General features: G+C 32.7%; 1 protein-coding gene across 1 annotated transcript; it reads right to left on the reverse strand.

The window, feature by feature from the left end:
* Nucleotides 1-207: 207 nt before the first annotated feature.
* On the reverse strand, nt 208-12,437 carry LOC126965407 (transmembrane protein 62-like). Its single transcript, XM_050809008.1, has 5 exons — nt 11,986-12,437; nt 7,325-7,574; nt 5,777-6,672; nt 3,994-4,565; nt 208-3,613 (listed from the first exon to the last, which is right to left on the reverse strand). The coding sequence occupies exons 1-5, from the start codon at nt 12,190-12,192 to the stop codon at nt 3,583-3,585; spliced, it is 1,956 nt and encodes a 651-aa protein (XP_050664965.1). The 5' UTR covers nt 12,193-12,437; the 3' UTR covers nt 208-3,582.
* Between the last annotated feature and the right edge of the window lie 2,775 nt (nt 12,438-15,212).

Below are 15,212 nucleotides of genomic sequence, written 5' to 3' on the forward strand. Positions count from 1 at the left end.
TGAATGGTGGGCGAAACTATGCGGAGTAGCAGGTGTACCACAGTGTAAATTTGATAACTTATAGCCTAAACACATAGTTTGGTACGATCGGACTTTTGTTTCATTAATTAAGGACATTAGTCCAGAGTGCCTTATTTAGCCAGGCTATTACAATACTTAGTTACTCTTAGTAGCCACTAGATTACAAACTGTAAAAAAAACACCACGAACATCATAAATACATGTATTATATTCATTATTTACATCAACAAAAAAACAGATTTTTTCATACTACATACATAGGTACAGTTATAAAATAAAATCTTTGTATTCAAAATACAGCACATTTATAAAAAAAAAAAACATTATCGTACTTTCTACAATTAAAGACCACATTCTTAATATGAAATAATATTCAAAATATACATCATTGGGTTATCTATATCACAATTGTACAACACGGCTGTAATATTATAAAATAAAGGTCATAATAAAATTCTATCATAATCAGACCTTTTTAAAATAAAATGACGTCACATAAAATTCAATATGGCGAAAGGCAGTTGAGGACGCTCCATGTGTGATTATTACTAAAATGAATCGAATAAGTATATTGTTCAGTTCAGTTGACAACAATCGATGCTACTCGATTGCAATCGATTATCAGTCATTCACAGTGTCAACCCCAAATTTAGAGGGCAGCGCACTAGACATATACTAGACCTTTCGCCGAGAACCGTTTATATTTAATTTATTACCTATGTTTTAGTATATTATAATTAATTAATACTTCTTTTTTATTCAAATTAAATTGTATATAAATTGCATATACTTAGGAGATAACGGTAAGAGCCGGACCGCATTACCACAGCGCTACGCAGCGCCGCACTGCGGGGCATAAAATAGCAAACTATTGTTTCAATCATTTGTATGGTGCGTGTCGCACTAGAGCGGTGCTGCACTGCGAGGCATAGTTGCTTCCGAGACACTGATCTGTGGTATTTAACCACTGGACAGGCTGTTCCATACTTCCTGAGAACTAATTTTGACGTATAATACAAATGGCTGCGAGAGAAGCGTACAATACTCTGAAGTAACTTTGCATTTTGAATTAATTTTGGTTGTTTTCCGTGTATGTATTTATACCTATTTATATTTATATATCTCAGGAATCAACGTAATAAAGTACACATTTTTTTTTGTACCTAGTTTTCCTATCGGTTTGTTTAGCTGAGGTTGTCATCACTAGTTTTATTACCACAGACTCTCGCTACATGGCCAACAGCGCCAAAATGTTGAATATCAAACAACAAGTACAAAAGCACTTTAACAGCCGCCAATCCAGTGGTATATAGTAGAGGTCACTGCTCAGAGAGAATATTTAGATGCGCAGTGCCGCGACATGCAGTGCAACGATGCGTTCAATCTTCTTCTGCACACAATAAAGAAATAATGACCAAATCCTCGACACTAACGCTCAGCTTGCGTGAAGCTGGTATAGAAATGAAGCGAGCTGCCGCTTACTGCAGTTTTAATGCGATAGGTACCGTGAAGCGACGCGCAGCGCAGGGCTGTTCTAATGCGGTCCGACCTTTACACAAACACTTGGACGAATTAACCAATGGACACGAAACTCGAGAAGAATAATTGGAATCCCAATCCACAAATTTTCGCGGATTGAGGGGTCAAATTGTCAAAAATGTCACTAGTCATGTCAACCTTTATACAAAATAACCATGACAAGTGAATGTGATGTTAGAATGCAAGCCATACCTATTCCGTGTTATATCTGTGTCATGTGTGTGGTTTGGCATCAATGTTATATCTATTGATACACTGCTGTGTTCTGGGAATTACTTAAATGGTTGCTTTATGTAGTAGAAACGCGTTAATTAATAATAATCAACGTTTTAATTCTTCTGTAATAATGTAAATCATATAATCCAACCAAAATGAAGAACTTACATACCTAACAAATATGTTTCACGAAAAAATCGCTACTAAAGAATGTTAAAATTGTACTAACACGTGAAACGACACATTTTTTGATTGCTCGCTATTATATTGACACACTTTTACATTGTTTCAGTTCGAGATCTCACATTGTACTGACAGCGCCATGTTATATTGCTATAGGGATAAAGGTCAACACAACGCAGGGCCGGATTTAGGGTGCCCTACCCTAAATCAAACAAAACCAGAGCTACAGCCCCGGACCCTCCACATAAGTTGTCCCCGATAAATAAACTTCGAAAAAAAAAATTAGACTCACTACATTTATAGTAAACAACTTTTCCTTTGATGTCTTTTTCGAGTTTTACTTTAACCTACAGTATTTTGTACAAACATCGGATCATCGATCTATTATCTGTTCACTCCAATCAGGCAATCAGTCAAATATCAAAATCTCAAATGGCTCTGATAAGCGAAATACAAAGTATCCGCCTTTATCCAAGTAGTCGACCAGCTATGTGTTTCTCTTACCAAAATTTGACTTTGATCGAATCATACAAAAAGACTACGGAAAACACCAATCTCCGGAACTGTTTTACTGCCAAATTCTCGAAGATCATAGTTTCAGAGATACATTCCCAAATCTTGAAATTGCATGGTATCTTATTGCACTGGAGAACCCTAATTTTCATAAATGAAAACTATAAAAAGAGGGTTTGAGCCACGACGGGACAAAATTGTCTATCAAAGCTTTCGCATCGATCGATGATATCATCAACGATTTTTCGGCAAAAAGCTCGGAAGGTTCCGTTCGCATGCGCAAAATTAATTTAATTACAGATAATTCTTGATTCCGATTGAATTTTTTGTTTGGTTAATAATAAAAGCATCTATAGGCACATGGTTTCACAAGAAATAATTTATTGAAAATTGTCCATTTTATGAAAATTTGAAAATGATATGGGGGCCTCTTTTGTAGCCCCGAGGCCCCCAGACCTCTAAATCCGGCACTGACATGACGTTGCGCGTCAGTGGTTAATTGGTCCAAGCACAAAAAGCATCACTGTTCTTCTTATTCATTGAATTTGCCAAAAAAATAAATTTCATCTATAAACAATTATTATTACTCATTAAATTATATTAAAAGTTACGTAAAATTTACGTTTTAGCAATTTATTTGAAACAGTTTGATTCAATCTACACACGGTAGATAGAAACAGGTTGCAATTGACAAGACAAAAATTACCCGAGTAAGCGAGACCACGATATTGGCAATACCGCTCCAACATTTTATGAACGTAACATATACTATTTTTTGTGATATTCATGGATGAGAATTATGTATGGAGAATTAATTTACATTTCAAAGTGACAAATTTTTGAGGTCACAATTTTTCACTTTACTTTTTTTTGTATTGAAGTGACACATTGAAAGTTCAATGAATAAGTCGCCAGTTTATCACATTTCGGTCACATTTTAAATCAAAGAAATCACTTGGAATGACATCAGTCAATTGAATTAATTAATTAATTAATCTTTGGTGAACACTACGATAACTTACGATTTGAAAGCGTGACTATAATATTTTACAGCCTTTTGTGTGTAACGTGAAGCGTCGACGCGTCAAACAACTTCTTATCATTAAATCCTTATGATAGTTCATTTAATTTTTGCAAACGTCTGAAATAAAAAATATCAAACGATTTAATAACACTCACAATAGTAAACGCAACTACGCACTAGTTTGATAAGGGAGCCGAGAGTGTCATGATTAAAAGCGGTTTGTGAAAAAAAATATAATAATTTTTCACCCACTGAAAAACGGTGTAAATATTTACGTTATATTTATAATTGGTATTTAAGGAGGTTTATCTTATTAACAAGTGATGACCCGGCAAAACAATTGCCATATAAATTAAGTATGAAATGCCATTGTCTGAATTATTTGTGTTGAGAATATATAGGTATTATTAAGTAAAAAAAATATACAGCCATTAAATAAATATAACAGACTGCGAATCGAAAAGTCATTGAATAAACAGGATAATAATTTAATTTACCTGCAGTAATCCGGTGTCAGTGTAAGAGTCTTGTACCACAACAATAAACTCATACCAACACTCCATGTCCTCAGAGGACTGAACAGAAATGATATGGTGCCGTATTCAAGCCAAAAGAAATATGCTAGCAGCAGTTGTATGGTCAAAAGAAATATAAACGGCAAATTCTTTATGATATATTTCACTCTCGTAGTGCATTGATTCATCAATCTAGTCTGCAGGCAGTGGGCTAGCACGAATATGAGTGGAATTTGCACAAACATTAGCTGAACACTTCCGTACATGTATGTGAACGGTTCTGGTAAGTATGCACCCTTTATGATGATTCCCCAAGCGAATATAGCACCTATGTAGCCATCAATAAGCTCCCCAATTGCCCACGGCCCAAATGGCAAATATGCTGCATATAAAACAATCGGATAAAAGACTCTGTCTATTTTACTCAACAGCCACACTCTTCTTACAATTTGTCGACCACACCTTCTGCGGTATTTTGGTGGACACTTTATTAAACGCAAAACTACGAGAGGTATCACATTTAACATTAGCAGTGTCCCAAATATTGCCTGAAACTAGAAAAAAGTTTGTATTAATAGATATCTTATCAAAAGAACTACAGCCACCAAAAAGTTATTTTTTATTAAATTTTAAAATTTCCTATTAAAAAAAAAAGTTTTTTTTGTTATTTTATAATGAATCCACGGTCTATTGATTCGCCATTGACAATAAATGCCACCTATTAGAAAGCACAGCAACTATATTTATAAAAAAATGCATCAGCTGTCAAAAAAGATTTTTTCATTACAATAATGAGTAAACATGGCGTAGCTAAACTTTCAGAGGGTATAATTATTATGATTCGAAAATGAAATTTCTCTTCTCTCCGGTCGTGACTTTCTTTTACAAGTTCAATCAATACTTTGCAGTTCAGTTTTAAATTTATAAGTGAATTTAAAAGGAGTTTTCGCTTATTAAAAAATGAAATGTTTTATACGAGGAAAAATGAATCCACACGTTTAATCATTGAATTCTCAAAACTATTTGAAATGGTTGCTTAAGTATATTTGTCACAAAATCGAATAGGCTACACAGCCTACGAAACTATTCAACGGGATCAGCGCGTGTTACACGGGTGTGTAGATTATTGCAATCTCGTGACATTAAAAGCCCTCGAATTCGGCTCGATTAATGGGGACTCGTCTGTAATAAACTACTTTCCACCCTTGTATCAGAATATAGATACTATTACTGTATAGAGGCGATTTCAAATAATCCTTTTTTATAAAATTTTAAAAATTATAAACCTAAAGAGCACAGCCTTTTTCAAAATACCCTCACTATAATTTTGTCTACACAAGCTTTGCTTGTTTATAAGTAAAACATAATTATACTATAAAACTAGTTGACCCGGCAAACGTTGCGATGTTATATAAATTATTAAAAAAAATTTGGTGTATATAAAGAAATTTACGATCTATTCTCAAATCAAACTAAACTACCCAAAAATATCAATCGCTCAAGTCGTTTCGGAGGAGTTTGATAACAAACACTGACAAGATAATTTTATATTTTAGATAACTTTCACGTGAAAGTACTCTAAAATAGGCATTGATTACATATTATTCATTATGCATCCGATAATATGTATCTCTCAATTCTAAAGCATTACACCAACAGTTAATCTTTTGTTTCTATCAATTAGTTACAAGCAAAGAGCAAGAATACTGAACTATCTTATCAGAAGTATATTTAATTAATAATAAAACACTCAACGGATACTTACTACAACACCCGCATCTAACATTAGTAATATCCTTGGTGTGATTTCAAAATTCATCACACTACCATCTAGCGAGAATGGATGAACAATATTTGCTTCTCTGTCCATTTTGTCAATCGCTTTCACATACAAATTATGTAATCCTGTCAAAAGAGTCTGTGGCTGCCAATCACATGTATATAATGGTAGTTTTTGTAACTTACAATCAGACCATGAGGTATTGTCAAAGGAAATTTTCACGCTATCAATGTCAACATCGCTGAATACAAGTATTCTAACATGGGTCGAATCAGGGATCAGATGCAGGGGTTCTCTGCCAGGCATTGCATATTTAGCGTGCTTCGGATTAGTGACCAGCACAACAGGCCAGGTATTATGTTTCTGGTCAACAAAAGAAAACATTCCGTGGTCTATTGCAGCAAGTCGATACATTCTATTGTCTTTCCAATCGCCTAATTCAAGCTCTAAGTAGCCTTTTTTATGTTTTGTGTACATTCTAGGGACAAGCCCACCCATAGCGTGCAAATGACCACACACATACACTTGTGAACCGTGTGCTGCTGCTATAAGATCACGGATGTCTAAAGATGGTGATTCCAAATGTAGGGATAGAATACAAGATGTCGGGTAGTGACCAAACCACACTATATGGTCTGCCTTACTCTCAGCTTCTGTTTTAAGTTTTTGTATTTTTTGCTGCTCTTGCCCATCCAAAATTCCAATAAAATTAAAGGGTCTTCTCAAACCGGGTTCTGGACATGCGTCAATACCCAAAAATGCGACATTTACACCATTATGCTGCTTATAATACACATAAGATTTTGCATGACTACTTCCTTGAACGGAAAAGTTTCTAAAATAATTCTCTTGTGAATTTATTGTCCCGATATTAAAATTATCTGAAACAATGTTTATTTTTTATAAGTTATTATAGACTTTTGTCTTTTTTATTGCTTAGAAAGTTTATTATTCTCTCTAAAATAAGAGCCTCTAATAAGCAATTGTTTTTAAGGATTTCCCTTATATTTTACGCTAATATACAAATAAAAATCCGGGTTGAGTGAAAACTTATTTTTGCGCGTTAGACATGTATAGATGGGTACTAGGGTTTTATTGGGTTAATAATTGCACTTTTTTATGAATTGTATTTTATTAATTTATAGAAACTTTAAAATACATTTAATATTCTTTTATGAATAAATTTTGACAACTCTTGTATCATCATCATTATCATTAAAATTATTACAATTTAAAGTAGCAACTATAGGTTCATGGTAACTAAAATAGGAAACATTTTTTTTTGATTCGAATAATATATAATAATAATTAATAATATATCTACATTTTATTTATCTAGACGTGTTCGCGGTCTGCTATTTGTACATGCATATATTACGCACACACTATAGCTGCGTCTCGTAACGGTGTCGCGAGTCCAGAATTTTATCTCATCTAAAAATATGCGTACCGCGCTAAAAGAAATTTTCACTTCAAAAATGTCAAAAGTGAATCCTTACATCTTAAAATATATTTTTTATATATTTGGCTCACCATGATTTCCTCTTATATCTAACCAGGTTGTTTGACCCAATATTCCCGACTCGTTTATAATATTGTAGTAATACACCCACTCAGACTTAACCTGCGAGCTTCCTAAATTATCTTTAGCTTTAGCATCAGTGAGGTCTCCGGTGGCTAGCACAAGAAGTGGCTTGATATTTTTTACCGTTACATCACAGAATTGTTGGAATTGTGATATTCTTCCAGGATCCCGGAATATACTTATATGTATGTCAGATATCTGTGACAATAAAATTATTGTTAGAGTTAAGTTATATACAAATGTCTTAATCAAATTGTCACCTTCCATATTTCCAAACCATTTCTTTTTTTAATGTGAATAATGGTGAATGTTTAAAAAGGTGTGCTAAGTGCAAACGACTTTACACTCTTAGAAACCTGTTGCAGCCCGCAAGAAAAATACGAGAAACGCGAATGTGGAACCGATTTTTGCGGTATTTAATATATAATTCCAAGATAAAGCCACGAATAGAATATTTAGTAGAAATTTGCAGAACGGTGGGAAATACCAACTTAAAAAGCTTACGAATAGGTCAAAATAAAATTATTAAAACTTTCTTTCGATACAACTACCTAACTCCTACTGTTATACACCGCTAAAATGTAGCGGAAAACAAAATTAATTAATTTAAATCAAATATATAAATATAACACATGTATTCTCATAAGAAAAATTTTAACTAAGGATTTACAAACACAAATAACAATCACAAAAAGGCTAAACATGCAAAATTTTCTAACAAGACGAGCCCTAAATATTTGCTTAATAAAACCTATAAGAAAATATGGATCTACAAATATAGCGTACGAAGGGGTAAAATTGTATAACAACCTACCAAAAGATATAAAAGAATTACAATCATTAAATATTTAAAAAAAAAAAGTTAAAACACCAAATTTTGAATTCTCATAACTTAAATTTGTTAGACCGCTTAAGGCTATATGTGTATCATGTTAAAGTATCTCAGAAAGTGAATTTGTATTCTTTTTGAGATAATAAATATTGTGAAATCTTATTCACATAATCTTAGCAGATTCTCGCCAAATTGTTCTCCAATTTTTATCGGTTTTTTGGCGCGAGACAAAAGAGCTGAAAACGCGAGATCAGACGAGAACTTCTATTGACTCCAGACCCGCATGTTTGACATTCCTAGAATATTTTCAAGCAAAATTTTTTTTATTTCTTATATATATTAACCAGTTAGTTTGTGGTAGATGATAGCAATGAGACTGTATTGTCTGCTGATAATATTTCACTTATTTAATACAATAATTCACACAATAACGCACTTATAAATGACCAGAGATTTGAACTTGTGGACACTACGGTCCAGAGATTGGAACTTGTGGACACTACTGTCGTCTTGGGTATCATGTTAGATAAAAAGCTTCAGTGGGGCCCAACTAGCAGATAGACTCAACTCTGCGGCATACGCCGTTAGAAAGATTAGAGAGTACACGAATGTTGCGACCGCTAGATTAGTGTACTTCAGTTATTTTCACAGCATCATGACATATGGTATTTTGCTGTGGGGTCATGCTGCTGACATTGATATAGTGTTTGCTCTGCAAAAGAGAGCTGTTCAGCTTGGTATATATATCAGCTTGGTTATACAGTCACTCAAAGAAAAATTTAAAGAAATAAATATTATGACTGTTCATTATCAGTACATTTATGACAATTTGATATACATTCACAAAAATCGTCACCTTTTTACTCTTAATAGTGATTTTCATTATTTTGCACTATAAATAAGGGATTGCTTGTAACTAATTCTAGTAGGCTTCATAAGATGTAAATGTATACACTTTTATAATAAAGTCCCAGCCACTATTCAGGCATTATCAATAAATAAATTTAAATGTTTTATCAAAAAATGGCTTTGTTGTTAATCCTACTACTCCACAGCTCAATATCTAAGTGATCTGTGATATTTTAGATGGACTAGATTATGATTATTATTATAGCAATAACAATGACAGTACAATATTGCATATTTTATTTAAGTTCTTTTAAATAGCTGGGAGTGTTTTTTTTGGGCCACTTCTTCTCTCTCGGAGCGCCATTTGTTTCCGAAGCGGTAGCAGTATGAGAAATGATATCAAAAAGAATTCTAAGGGAATCAATTTTGAGAAAATAATTGCCTTTTATGCCTTTTAATAGTCATAAATAAATTAAAAACTAGAAGACCCATGTGACCACTGAAAGAATCTAATAAAACAGAAATAAACAGTTTATCCTAAATAATGAAAAATTCAATAAACTACTTTGCCATTATACTGCCAACAGATTGCACATAAATTTTTCATATTTATATTTTTAACGATTTTAAAATCCTTTTTTAATCAAAAATGGCACTTTTGAGCTTTAGAAAATTTTAAATCATTTAATTTGATGTTAAACTATGGACAATATGTAGTTATAATTTAACAAAAAAGCATCCCAGAAATAATACAATATAAAGATTGAGATAAGAAAATTGTGAATATAAAAACACACACACTAAGATAACACTTTTGAAAATTTGTTATCCGAATTATCCACCAAGAATTAAATATCTTCATCTTCAATCTTAATCGGTCAAATGACATTAGACCATTTTTATATGACATTATCACCAATGTGGATAACCATCAGGTGTTATTTAGATTTAGTTTATGTAAATTTATTGACGTAATTGTTACTTTGCAGAAATCCATAATTATCCAAATGTTTTGAGTTTTTCTTTAGTGTTAATTCTGCAAATATTTGTCTTTTAGCAATTTGACATGTGTTTCGCCTCTACACAAGGCGAGGCGAGGAATTAACACTAAAGAAAAACTCAAAACATTTGGATAATTATGGATTTCCGCAAAGTAACACCTACTTCAAAGCAAAACGATATGAAACATGTGTAACATTCCTCAGTTCATTAGCAACATGCTGATGCATGCTGATCTAAAACTGAACACTGTGAAAGCGGAAATCACCAACTACAACATAAAGTACCAGCTGCGACTATCATGCCATATAAATAATTTGGTTTCCCAATTAAGTTTAGTTTATGTGGCAATCTGACAGTAATTATGAATTCTATACACCTTTTGTTTACACTCTGCATAGAATACTACTTCATTTTAAAAGATAATAATAATAAGTAACATGAGAAATCCCATTAAAATATCCAGTCATTACTAAGAATCACTGGAATAAAAATATATAAAACTATCTTCCTATCTGGGTTTTAAAACACATATTATTTCTATTTTCTGTTTTATTTGTAAACCTATTGGAATGCTACATTAAATTTCTTTTGCAGTTAAAGAAATTAGTGTGCACAAACACACAGGCAAACCAACAAATTTTCTAAACACTGTTTATTAGCATTGATAACATGTAGTTAGGGTTTGTAAAGTTGTTGAATGTATTATGTATGGATGTCACACTCCAATCAATATGATTTATTGTAATGACCACTAATAACTATTGTTTTGATTTATTGCTCACAGTATTGATTCCTTTCATGAATCTTATTCTGTCTTTATCTGTAAAGTGAATAATTATCTCAAATCCTTGAAAAATAAAGGTCACCCCAAAGAGATATTAAGTCTTTTGTTCGGCGATGTATATGCTTCTACAATATGGTCTCAGAAAATGTAGAAAACAATTAATGTGTCACGAAATTTAAAAGAATTGTTAAAAACCATTTGTGTGGGAAAGGTTACTGTAGCATAAACGATTTTCTTAATGAAACCACAGACTGGGAATGAAGTGAACACCCTCAGGCTCTTTAATTATAAATATTTATTGTATTGTATCACATTGTAATCTATATTTTTATATAAATAAAAAGCCCACTGAGTTTCTTGCGCCCATTCTTCTCAGTTCTGAGGCAGTCTTTTCTTTAATGGGTGGTCGTTTTTGATGTTCAATAAGTGATTTTGAATACTATTTTGAATAAAAATATTTGAATTTGAATTGCAAGAATAAACAAAAGCTACGCAAAATGCAGATAATAATATGTGATGGGGTTACATCTGCACTATTGCAGAAACTACACACTGTCAAATTAGGTGTTAGGGTATCCTTATCAGAGTTACCCAACTGGTATGCTACTTTCATTTTGTTAAAAGCTTGAATTACGCTTTTGGTGAGGGTTACACCCAGAGTGTATCCTTAATTCCATAAGTTTAATAAGTTTAAGTTTTTTTATAGTGAACAGTCATTCCACTTGTACAATTTTTTAAATAATGTTATGACAAAAACACATTTTTTTATACAATAAAAGGGGGGCAAGTGACTCAAAACAGTCTCGAACATTTTTTTGAGTATTTCATCAATATTTAATTTTATAAAAAATTTCTTCACGCTTATACAGTTATAAGATAAGGTTTAGCAATTTTATATTTAAGGAGATAGATAGGTGGATACATAAAATATATTATATATAAAACTTACAATGTAAAAGTAATTCGGGCCATATGCAACAACTAAACAAAACTAAAAATGTATATAGACAGCTAGCTTTGTTACTGTGTATTAGCAAACATTGCTGCAAGTATAACATATGGAGTAATATGAGTCAATACAAATGTAAGAACAAAGGAGAAAGTTAATGATGAATTTTGTGTCATTTATATTCATTACTTACCTGAAGAAACCATACAAGGTTATTGTTTGTATGAGTAATCTGTCCATATTTCTTTCCTAGGTAATTTGTAAAATTTTCTCCTTCAAATTTATTTTCATTATAAAAGTTATGATCTGTTGATATTCTATTAAATAAACTTGCCAGAAAAATAGACACTATTAAGAGGAAACACAGGAATGATAATGCAGTTTTAGAAAATATCATCATGAATTGTGGATAACAGTATTTAATGTAATGTTAACAGAGATTTTTTTCTCATATTAGGTAATTTAAAATATCATTTATTTTATTAGATACAAATACACTTTTATCATTATATAATGCATTTACTAATTATAGATATAAATATTAAGAAGAAAAATAACAATGGATTTGAAGTTGAACTTTCATGTTAAATTTTTCATGAAAAATTTAATAAAATAAAATTTACAATTTATCGCCCGTATCAAAACAATGCACTGGATTAATCATTGAGGAATGAGAATTGAGGTTTCTTTAAGTTTGAAGTTTGAGTGGATTATTGATTGGATGACATTTGAGACATCACAGAATGACAATGCCACTATGACGTATTATTTAATAGAAGGAATGACAATCAACTTGACACAATATATAGAATAGAAAAGACAATGCAATGACTTGTAGTCTCCGCGTATTTTACAGTCGGCAAATCTAGATTTAACGTGGTCAAAAGAGTTGATAAGATAGAGTTGATTTGAACGAGATAAATGCGATAGAAGACATCTCAGTCTCTTCGCAACGCCAAGTGATCTAGACGCTCACAAAGCACTGGATCCTCTACAACTCTAGCAGCTCTACGTTGCTCCACAGACGTATAAAAATAAAACGTATAATTTATACTTCTGTACGTTGCACGCGCGTGCAACCAGTATTAACTGGACTGCACCTGACCAGAGATGAGAGTAATCCTCCATATGTAGCCTGTGACCTTAACCTGCTTGAAATATTGCCGTGTCCTATTTATAACCCCCAGTTTCTTCGAAGCCAGTTTGGCTTGACAATTGGCATTTGATTGAAATGGCAATTGCTCGAGATTTGAGTCCCAGTATTCAAATTCTAATCAAGAAATTAAGGGGAGTGATACGAGCATTTTTCGAGGTTAACGGGTAAACTTGGTAAATTAAACCCCATTCCGCGACGCGCGTAGATAGGACCTGATAAAAGACACAAGCTACTTACCGCATTCGTCAATGATTTTCCAAGAAAGACCTGCATGGCTCGTGTACATACGTCATTTCCAGTACTTTTATCCGCGCGGCCCGAAGGATATATTACATTTGAAAAATATTTTATTTCAAATATAAGTATATTGTTAGTTACTTAGCACCTGTTATTTATAATTTGGCTTCGAATTAGATATAAATAATAGGCAGACTCATAGGTGGTCCTATATTCAGGATTTTTCACTCCTACGGTAGCTGAAAATGTAGGTATGTCTACGACCACATAATCTCTGGCCCTCGTTGGAACGTGAAGCCGCCTCGTGCTCATCCTGTTGTGTCAGTACCTAACTCAGTAGTCAGTAGCAGTACGGTTAGGGAGGTGATGTGATATGCCGTGATATCAGATCCTTGTTTTAGATTTAATTGTTACGTTATGACTTATTTCTTGTTATCTTATTTGTTGATAATATTTACTGTTGTTCTTAGTCGCTATAATAATGCCTACTGCCAGAAAAATAAATATTTTAGAATTGAAAACTTCGTATAAAATGTTAAACTCGTGTTGTTAAACACAGGATACGTGACCTAATCGAATATTCGTAAGATAGTCGTTGAAATTATGGATGAAAGTGGATTTTTCTGAGAGATGAACTGTTTAATGTAAAATGCTTGTAATACTTTGTCCTGAAATGTTAATTTTTTTATGTAATATAAATTGTCATTGTTGTGTTGGTTCGATAGCGCAATAAATGAATATTGTATTTAACTTATAATGTGTTATGTAAAGCAATTCGTGCGAAAGTATTCCCTATCCATTCAAAAATATTTAAAAATCCACAATGTTAATGTTCAAGATTTCACTTCTGCCGGCACTCCTGGAGTGTTAGCTCGTTATTTTTTTTTACATGAACCAGATTCTTTCATTGACTTTTCATCATTATAATAATAATAATCAGCATCACAAAACAACACCTTTACATCAACCTGTAATACTGCAGAAATAAATCGCTGTTTATTTATTAAAAATGATATCTTAACAGATAATGATGCTTGTTTTGCACACCGTAACCAAGCGACAATGTGACGTCATCGACGTGGATCGACGGTCCAGAGATAATGTAACCGCTACTTACAGCCGTTCCCAATATTCAGTCTATCTCCGTACACGCTGTCTGTCAATGAGAGGACGTATAGGTTATCAGCAATAGAAGTTTGTGTGGAAATTGCAGTTCACGCGTCTGGAAGGTAGTAATTTATCTCTATCTGTAGATAGTATATTGGGAACGGCCGTAAGTCGGCATAGTACCTAATGTCTATTATTATTATTATTTGAAGAGGGTGGCTATTTCCTGGTCCTAAAAGGTTCCTAGTAACACCGCGTCCAGAATTGGACTATTGTGTTCGCCACTAATGTCTATACTGTGGTGGTAATTATTTTAATTAATTAAATTTAAACAAAAATGACCCAATATTCCCTCTCTCTTACCCCGACAACATTGAAAATGATAACTATCTTGTGATCGTGTGAAAGTGTAACAAACAAACTTACATTAGCACTTATAATATTCCATATTACATATGGATGCAAATCCTTGTTATCACCGGGCTTGAAGTTTACGTCTAGTCAGGTGATCAATAAGAGTAGGACACAAAGCTGGCAATAAATAATAGCAGTTGCCATTTTATTTTTAACGCCTAACATAATTTTAAAAGCAGTAACTTGCAAAGTTGATTTCACTGAAGTTTGTGTTGAAACTTGTAGTAGAATACGTAGGGTTTTGTACAGTATAGAAGTAAGTATTCTTGTAGCTAAAATTATGAATATTTATTTTTTGCAGGAAAAATTCAGTTTCAGTTACACTAAAATACTCTTAATATTAGTAAATATCTACAAAACTGAAAGTGCACTGAATATTGGTGCTTTCTATATAACTTTTATATAATGTTACTTTCTGCTACGGAACCCTTCATGGGCGAGTCCGACTCGCAATTGGACGCATTTTTTTTTTAAATATTTTAGTCTTTCCATATAATATGACTAGC

This window comes from Leptidea sinapis, chromosome 7, assembly GCF_905404315.1.
Source record: "Leptidea sinapis chromosome 7, ilLepSina1.1, whole genome shotgun sequence".
NCBI lineage: Eukaryota > Metazoa > Arthropoda > Insecta > Lepidoptera > Pieridae > Leptidea > Leptidea sinapis.

Excerpts from the sequence above, each read along its gene's own strand:
- LOC126965407 (XM_050809008.1), bottom strand. The coding sequence starts at position 12,192 with ATGATGATATTTTCTAAAACTGCATTATCATTCCTGTGTTTCCTCTTA. Across the intron at positions 4,566-5,776 it reads TGTTAGATGCGGGTGTTGTA|TTTCAGGCAATATTTGGGAC; the intron begins GTAAGTATCCGT and ends ACTTTTTTCTAG. Across the intron at positions 3,614-3,993 it reads CTGACACCGGATTACTGCAG|ACGTTTGCAAAAATTAAATG; the intron begins GTAAATTAAATT and ends TTTTTATTTCAG.